The following is an 8,864-nucleotide window of genomic DNA, read 5'->3' on the forward strand; positions in this document are numbered from 1 at the left end:
TACTGTGGCCCCAGGGGGCCGGCTCTCTGAGCTTTTCCGCAGCTGAATAGCATCTCTGTAATTGAATATTGTGCTATCATTTTGTGTAGTAATCACAGGGAAAAGTTTTAGAGAATGGGGGGCCCCAACGCGTGAGGGCGGAGCGGGGGGGCCCCCCAACGCGTGAGGGCGGAGCGGGGGGGCCCCCCAACGCGTGAGGGCGGAGCGGGGGGGCCCCCCAACGCGTGAGGGCGGAGCGGGGGGGCCCCCCCCAACGCGTGAGGGCGGAGCGGGGGGGCCCCCCAACGCGTGAGGGCGGAGCGGGGGGGCCCCCCCCCAACGCGTGAGGGCGGAGCGGGGGGCCCCCCCAACGCATGAGGTTCCGTAGGTTGACAGCCAACTAGGGTTTAGATCCCTAATTAGGGTTCACCAGAATTGGAGGGGTCAGAGGGCATGTTGAGGGCATTACCTATTCTGCCATTACAGACACCTGACCACCATGTTTTCTTCCCTTAGGTGAAGAGTCCCTGCAGTCCACACACCTGGAATATGGCGGATCAGTCATCACTGCAAGCCCAGGAGTGGGAGCTATGACTACAGAGCCCACCAAAGATGGCCTCCAGGAACCCAATGGTGACACTGCCAGAACCACCACAGACAGTGCTGCCACCACCAAAACCACCACAGACAGTGCTGCCACCACCAAAACCACCACAGACAGTGCTGCCACCACCAAAACCACCACAGACAGTGCTGCCACTACCAAAACCACCACAGACAGTGCTGCCACCACCAAAACCACCACAGACAGTGCTGCCACCACCAAAACCACCACAGACAGTGCTGCCACCACCAAAACCACCACAGACAGTGCTGTCACCGTGACCCCTGCAGGCAGTGCTGCCACCAAAACCACCACAGACAGTGCTGCCACCAAAACCACCACAGACAGTGCTGCCCCCGTGACCCCTGCAGGCAGTGCTGCCACCAAAACCACCACAGACAGTGCTGCCACCAAAACCACCACAGACAGTGCTGCCACCGTGACCCCTGCAGGCAGTGCTGTCACCAAAACCACCACAGACAGTGCTGCCCCCGTGACCCCTGCAGGCAGTGCTGTCACCAAAACCACCACAGACAGTGCTGCCCCCGTGACCCCTGCAGGCAGTGCTGCCACCAAAACCACCACATACAGTGCTGCCCCCATGACCCCTGCAGGCGATGCTGCCACCGTGACCCCTGCAGGTGGCAGCAAATCCAATGCATGCAAAAAAATTGTGGATACGACTAAAACTACTGTGAGCGAGCCGCCTGCCGAACCCACAAAGACGGTCCTGGACAAGGTGAGGGGGGAGGTTCGGATCCGTGGTCAGTGTAGTCTATAGGGGGAGCTGTTCTGTGGTGGGGTTGATGTCATAGTGGTGGGCGGAGCTTAGTGTGGTGGGTGGAGCTCTGTCAGCACTGTTGTCCATGTTCCGTTGTGTTGCAGGAGCTGGAAGCGTTTCTGTCCCTTGGCCCCGCGGATCCTCCACCTCATGACGTCCTCATGATCCAGTCAGAGCCGAACGGCACCGTGGACATCTTAAAGGCTGATCCAACCCTGGAAGACCCCAACATGACCACCGGGAAAGGTGAGTGCAGGGATGGGGAGACTGCCAGGAGGTGAGATGAGGGAAGGTGGGACATAGCTGCTGCCAGGAGGTAAGCGGGGGGGACAGCGAGAGGTAGCCACTGCCATTAGGTAAGCAGGAGAACAGGGAGAGGCAGCCGCTGCCACTAGGTGAGCAGGAGAACGGGGAGAGGCAGCCGCTGCCAATAGGTGAGCAGGGGAATGGGGAGAGGCAGCCGCTGCCAATAGGTGAGCAGGGGAATGGGGAGAGGCAGCCGCTGCCACTAGGTGAGCAGGAGAATGGGGAGAGGCAGCCGCTGCCACTAGGTGAGCAGGGGAATGGGGAGAGGCAGCCGCTGCCACTAGGTGAGCAGGAGAACGGGGAGAGGCAGCCGCTGCCACTAGGTGAGCAGGAGAACGGGGAGAGGCAGCCGCTGCCAATAGGTGAGCAGGAGAACGGGGAGAGGCAGCCGCTGCCAATAGGTGAGCAGGAGAATGGGGAGAGGCAGCCGCTGCCACTAGGTGAGCAGGAGAACGGGGAGAGGCAGCCGCTTCCAATAGGTGAGCAGGAGAACGGGGAGAGGCAGCCGCTTCCAATAGGTGAGCAGGAGAACGGGGAGAGGCAGCCGCTGCCAATAGGTGAGCAGGAGAACGGGGAGAGGCAGCCGCTGCCAATAGGTGAGCAGGAGAACGGGGAGAGGCAGCCGCTGCCAATAGGTGAGCAGGAGAACGGGGAGAGGCAGCCGCTGCCAATAGGTGAGCAGGAGAACGGGGAGAGGCAGCCGCTGCCAATAGGTGAGCAGGAGAACGGGGAAAGGCAGCCGCTGCCAATAGGTGAGCAGGGGAACGGGGAGAGGCAGCCGCTGCCAATAGGTGAGCAGGGGAACGGGCAGCCACTGCCAATAGGTGAGCAGGAGAACGGGGAGAGGCAGCCGCTGCCATTAGGTGAGCGGGGAGACACAGCTGCTGCCAGGAGGTGAGCGGGGGGGACAGGAAGATGGGAGGAGAGGCTGACATTTTATTTTCTGTCTTCTCCAGGTCCTCCCCCTCCCCTGAAACCAGCCACCACCTGGACCAGCGCCAACCTGCGGGAGTTCAAGCACCGGATGGCGAGTGAAAAGCAAAGCCTGCTGACCATACGGAGGGGGGAGGTGCTGACGGTCCGGGTACCTACACACCCCGATGGGAAGCGGCTGTGCTGGGAATTTGCCACTGACGACTATGACATTGGTTTTGGGATATATTTTGACTGGACTCCGGTGACCAGCACAGCAGTGACTCTTCAGGTCAGCGAGTCCAGCGATGATGAGGAGGAGGAAGAAACAGAGAGTCCCTGTGAGTGTCCTAACGCTGGTCTCTCCCTGTGATTGTACGATACACCTCCCCCACCAGGTGTATCTGCGGGTGCCGCTCTGCCCCTCACCAGGTGTATCTGCGAGTGCCGCTCTGCCCCTCACCAGGTGTATCTGCGGGTGCCGCTCTGCCCCTTACCATGTGTATCTGCGGGTGCCGCTCTGCCCCTCACCAGGTGTATCTGCGGGTGCCGCTCTGCCCCTCACCAGGTGTATCTGGGGGTGTCGCTATGCCCCTCACCAGGTGTATCTGGGGGGTGCCTCTCTGCCCCTCACCATGTGTATCTGCGGGTGTCGCTCTGCCCCTCACCAGGTGTATCTGGGGGTGTCGCTCTGCCCCTCACCAGGTGTATCTGCGGGTGCCACTCTGCCCCTTACCAGGTGTATCTGCGGGTGCCGCTCTGCCCCTCACCATGTGTATCTGTGGGTGCCGCTCTGCCCCTCACCATGTGTATCTGAGGGTGCCGCTCTGCCCCTCACCATGTGTATCTGCGGGTGCTGCCCTGCCCCTCACCAGGTGTATCTGCGGGTGCCGCCCTGCCCCTCACCAGGTGTATCTGCGGGTGCCGCCCTGCCCCTCACCAGGTGTATCTGCGGGTGCCGCCCTGCCCCTCACCAGGTGTATCTGCGGGTGCCGCCCTGCCCCTCACCAGGTGTATCTGGGGGTGCCGCCCTGCCCCTCACCAGGTGTATCTGGGGGTGCCGCCCTGCCCCTCACCTGGTGTATCTGCGGGTGCCGCCCTGCCCCTCACCAGGTGTATCTGGGGGTGCCGCCCTGCCCCTCACCAGGTGTATCTGGGGGTGCCGCCCTGCCCCTCACCAGGTGTATCTGGGGGTGCCGCCCTGCCCCTCACCAGGTGTATCTGGGGGTGCCGCCCTGCCCCTCACCATGTGTATCTGGGGGTGCCGCCCTGCCCCTCACCATGTGTATCTGCGGGTGCCGCCCTGCCCCTTACCATGTGTATCTGGGGGTGCCACCCTGCCCCTCACCATGTGTATCTGGGGGTGCCGCCCTGCCCCTCACCAGATGGGCATGTAGATGGCGTGTGGTGGGCAGTGTATCTGAGCCTTGGTGGGGTGCTCTGCTGTGGCCCCTGTGTCTGTAGATGTTTGAGGTTTCCCCTCACACAGTCTCTTCTTTTTGGCTCCTGACTGGTTTAACCTCTTCTTCTCCAGGGCACAGCCGGGAGGGAGACGTGGAGCGGGGGTCGGTGTACCGCCTGCGCAGTCGATATGGGGAAATCATGCAGGTTTACCGCAGAGACAGTCACCGCGAGGTCCAGGCAGGAAGCCACGAATATCCGGGGGAGGGGGTGTACCTCCTAAAGCTGGACAACTCCTACTCCCTCCTGCGGAACAAGACTTTGTACTTCCACGTCTATTACAGCAGCTGAGGGGGTACTCTACCGTACAGCATTTACCCACAATTCGCCTGGTGCAGCAGTCAGGAGGCCACCGGGGATTATACCGCTCTGCGGATCCACTCTGTACAGAGAGATTTATATTTCTATATGATAGGAATACATTGTGACAGGGTAGTGTTCTGTTATCACCCGCAGGACCCCATATACCCTGCTCCTCTACCTGTCAGCTGATAACAGAGACAATACCCTGCTCTTCTTTTTCACATCATGTTGTTCTTTCTATTGAGTTTATACTTAAAATTCTCTTTGGTCCAAATAATCAGCTCTGTAAAATATCAACCAATAAAATCATCTGAGAGCCTATCCCTGAGTGACACAATATATGACAGTATAACAGGTCAGACAATAGAGCAGTGGGCCCAACGTATAGACAGCAGGGATGCCTGAGGCAATCTTTAACCCACAGGACAGCATTTGGTGCTGGGATACCACATACTACCCCTCTTAAGAACAGCTGCCCTTGGTGCCCAGTCCTGGAGGCTGGAGGCTGGAACATTATTAGTATAAACAGTTCCTGAGAAAAGACTTAGGCGCAGTCCTTCACAGGGGCAGAACAAAGTCGTGCAGACTTGTAGAAAGTGAGTTCCTTTATGAGTGATAACACTGTGTGATTGGTGCCTCTGATGATGACTGTAGATGTTTATATCAGATATGCATTCACCATTTTACACCTACTTTTTTGTACAGCATAGAGCAAAAAGACATACAAACGGATAAGAGAAACGTACAAAAAGACGTACATACATAAAACAAATCTTGAAGTTCTTCCTTTTGGTTGTGTGCATTTTCAGGAATAAGGCGACTCTGAGATTTGGGCTGGAGTTGCCAGAGGCTTTCTACTCCAAGGTCCTGTGCTACGCGGCTTACAGCATCTTCTCCCCGAAACTGAAGAAATTTGAGCACACCTCATGGCCACACCTAGAGGACATGACAAGAGAACAGACACCTCCTGTTCATCTGCAGGGTAGTCCCTTGAATATCAGTAGCACCTACTGCACATCCGGAAGACAGTGGACCAATACCATATGAAACGGATAAAGAGGAAACAAATGCATCCTGACTACATTTATATAAAGCATTTTCACTAACAACAGATTTGACTGGACTGGTGAATTTTTGGAGAAAAGAACAAGATTGGCTAGGATATACACTTCCCTATCACCAGGAAATCCTGACTACAAACATTTTACATGACTAGCACATTTTTTAAAGGCACAGAAGTGGTTAGGCACAGAATTAGGAAGGTGTATAGAGAAGTTCACGGCTTATACCAGTCAACTAAAGCATAGTGGTTTCTTCTTGGCAAGACGCCAGGCACATGACTTGAAGGTTGCTTTAACTCGGTAACTTGAAGAACATAAAGTTAGGCAGTCCTAGGGTATTGCGCTTAATGACCTACACAGGCTGGCGAGGGGTACACAGGGTCCGAGAGAGTTCATGAGCAATGTTTGTTCATACTCTGAGGTGTTTGGGGACAAGGGGCAAACTATCATAGAAACAATGTAAGAGTCTTTGATATGAACTAAATATTAGATATATACATAAATAAGCATAGTAAACAGAAACATTTAGTCCCGGTACCAGGCAGGCAGCATTCCTTGCGTGGACCTCTGCAATCTTCTCAACATCACCTCTCCTAGATCAGCTTAGCCCGCAGGTCGGGTACTGGTTCTGGTTCTGCAGAGGCTTCAGGATCTAGAGGTGTGGCAACAGTGCTCTCTGCTGACATCTCTGCCTGTCTCGGGAACTGCACCGAGTAGAAGAGGTTTGCTATGGGGGTTTGTTTCTAAACTGGGCGGTTCCCGAGACACGTGTCATCAGAGAGCACTTAGACAGAAAAGAACAACTCAACTTTAGAAGCTCATAAGTACTGAAAGGGTGAAGATTTTTTAATAGAAGTAATTTACAAATCTGTTTAACTTTCTGGAGCCAGTTGAGATATATATATATATATATATATATATATATATATATATATATATATATATAATATAAAAAAAAGTTTTTTCCTGGATAACTGACCCGGTCAGTAAAAATTGGTTCTGGGCAACTGAAAGCCTGGACCCAATTTGTGTAGAACACCTGAGAGGTGGTTTTGGCTGTAAGATCCTATTTTGAATAATGATCAACCATCAAAGCATAGGTGTACCCTGAGCAGGTAGGAGCTAACTTCACATGGTCCAATGCCCATTTTTCTTGACATTGCAAGCGGAGCACTCAGTGCACCATTGCTTGATATCGCCTCAAATTCCGATCCAATCGAACAGTCTTCTGATGGTGGCTTCTGTCTTGTAGTGTCTGAAGTGTCCTGACTGGCCATGATATGTGTCAAGGACCATATCCGCATCTCTCCTGAGCGATACAGCATTCCTTTCTGAACAGTCGCTCCCTCTGTTGCCAATGACGATGGAACCTTGATGTCTGGCGGAGCTGAACATATTCGTGTGCGTACTCTTTCCTCTGAGAGGTAGTCACTCCGTTCACTTAAGACTTGACTCTTGCTCTGAATGGTTGTCCTGGTGGACAGAGGGCTTCTCTGGCCTTGTTTTGCCTTCTACTACAGCAGTTATAGCATTTTGATTAATGAACCAGTTGTAGAACGGTGGCATTTCCATATCCTCCCACTGGTCTTCCTTCAGTGGTTCTTCGCCATCCGTCATCCTTGAAAGGGTGTGAGCACTGACATTGGACTTGCCACTCCGGTATTTTATTGTAAAGCTGGAGTTGTGATTGTGGTGACACGTTGGGTGGGCGATGTGTATTGCCGGCTCACACCTGGAGGCTGTGGACTGCAGCTTCTGTATACGAGCACTATACGGTCGCATGCTCTCATAAGTATATTTTTCTTCTTTTGTATATACTGATGAGACCAGAGGGTTGAGGTTTTGAACGTTTTTGGGTTATAATAAAAGTTACATTTGAATAAATTAGTGGATGGGAAATCTAGTATTGCTTGTGATCACTTGTGATGGATTGTACATAGCAATGTTTCCCAATCAGGATGCCTCCCAAGGCTGTCTGGGCATGCTGGGAGTTGTAGTTTTGCAACAGCTGGAGGCATCCCGGTTGGAAAACACTGGTATGTACTTTCTATTATTGCACTAACCTCCACCCATAGGTCCTAACTCTCTTGGGGATAGTTGACACCTGTGACCCTGTGTCCACCAACGCCGGTAGGGGTACACCCACAGATTGGGATGCTGGAGACCTTGTGCAGCACCAGGCTGATGATGACTTGCATTAGAGCAGACCGGAGAGTGGTCACGGCAGCTGCATCATTTCCAAGATGGCGGCGACCAGGGAACTTCCTGTAAGGTCTGGCTGTAAGAATCTTCCCCTGTGCCACACAGGGTGGCCCTTCTGGTTCCCCCCTGCCACCAATTAACCCTCTCAGGACAGAAGCTTTCTTCCCTATGGTAGCACAACTTGCGCCCAGCAGGCAAATGTACTGCAAATGTCCGACAATAAAGCAGTCCAGTACAACACAATGGCACATATGTTTTTCGCTAGTTAAGTCTCTGTTCACACTGGGGGGAGGGGGGTTTCACTAAGTCACACACCTGTATCCCATTTGTGACGCCAAAGTTGTGGCGACTACTACTACTGACTGTGTGTAGGGTGTATAGATCAGTTCGGGACACCAGGGCACCATTAACCTTTACTGTCCCAGGTTGAGAGAGCTTTTCCTGGGCATGGCACAGGGTAATGAATACACCAATGCAAGGTTACAGATAACTATCTTTGCTGGAGGTTGTAGATCTCAAACAATACAGTCTCTTGTGCAGAGGGATGGGGAGAGTGGAACCTGGGGAATCTGTGGCCTTGCTGGGAGTTGTAGTTGCTGTTGAACGCAGCTTTAAGATTATAAGCAGCACACACTGACTTGAAAGAGAGAACTTGACTGACTGACTGAATAAGAGCTTTGCTTACCACCAGGCCTTGACATTCACCTGTGCGCCGGGGTTTTTCCTGAGATTGGCATGGCGGTGGGATTGTTACGCCGAGCGCTCCGGGTCCCCACTCCTCCCCGGAGCGCTCGCAGCATCCTCTCATTCGCAGCGCCCCGGTCAGACCTGCTGACCGGGTGCGCTGCAATATCACTCCCAGCCGGGATGCGATTCGCGACGCGGGAGGTGCCCGCTCGCGATGCGCATCCCGGCTCCCGTACCTGACCCGTTCCCCGTCTGTCTTATCCCGGCGCGCGCGGCCCCGCTCCTTAGGGCGCGCGCGCGCCGGGTCTCTGCAATTTAAAGGGCCACTGCGCCACTAATTGGCGCAGCAGGCCTAATCAGTGTTATCACCTGTGCACTCCCTACTTTATACCTCACTTCCCCTGCACTCCCTACTTATACCTCACTTCCCCTGCACTCCCTTGCCGGATCTTGTTGCCATTGTGCCAGTGAAAGCGTTCCCTTGTGTGTTCCTAGCCTGTGTTCCAGACCTCCTGCCGTTGCCCCTGACTACGATCCTTGCTGCCTGCCCCGACCTTCTGCTACGTCC

The 8,864-nt window shown here is 54.3% G+C and overlaps 1 protein-coding gene across 3 annotated transcripts; it reads left to right on the plus strand.

Annotated features, from left to right (window-relative positions):
• The first annotated feature begins 500 nt into the window (after positions 1 to 500).
• TMED8 (transmembrane p24 trafficking protein family member 8) lies at positions 501 to 6,135 on the plus strand. 3 transcript variants are annotated; one of them, XM_056552198.1, is made up of 5 exons: positions 501 to 1,322; positions 1,469 to 1,610; positions 2,627 to 2,923; positions 4,117 to 4,338; positions 5,156 to 6,129. In XM_056552198.1, the coding sequence occupies exons 1-4, from the start codon at positions 570 to 572 to the stop codon at positions 4,332 to 4,334; spliced, it is 1,410 nt and encodes a 469-aa protein (XP_056408173.1). In that variant the 5' UTR covers positions 501 to 569; the 3' UTR covers positions 4,335 to 4,338; positions 5,156 to 6,129. The 3 variants fall into 3 exon arrangements, with proteins under 3 accessions (XP_056408173.1, XP_056408174.1, XP_056408172.1); XM_056552199.1 differs by lacking the exon at positions 4,117 to 4,338 and having other exon boundaries at positions 5,156 to 6,135; XM_056552197.1 differs by lacking the exon at positions 5,156 to 6,129 and having other exon boundaries at positions 4,117 to 5,139.
• Positions 6,136 to 8,864: the final 2,729 nt, after the last annotated feature.

Source organism: Hyla sarda, unplaced genomic scaffold (assembly GCF_029499605.1).
Source record: "Hyla sarda isolate aHylSar1 unplaced genomic scaffold, aHylSar1.hap1 scaffold_1444, whole genome shotgun sequence".
NCBI lineage: Eukaryota > Metazoa > Chordata > Amphibia > Anura > Hylidae > Hyla > Hyla sarda.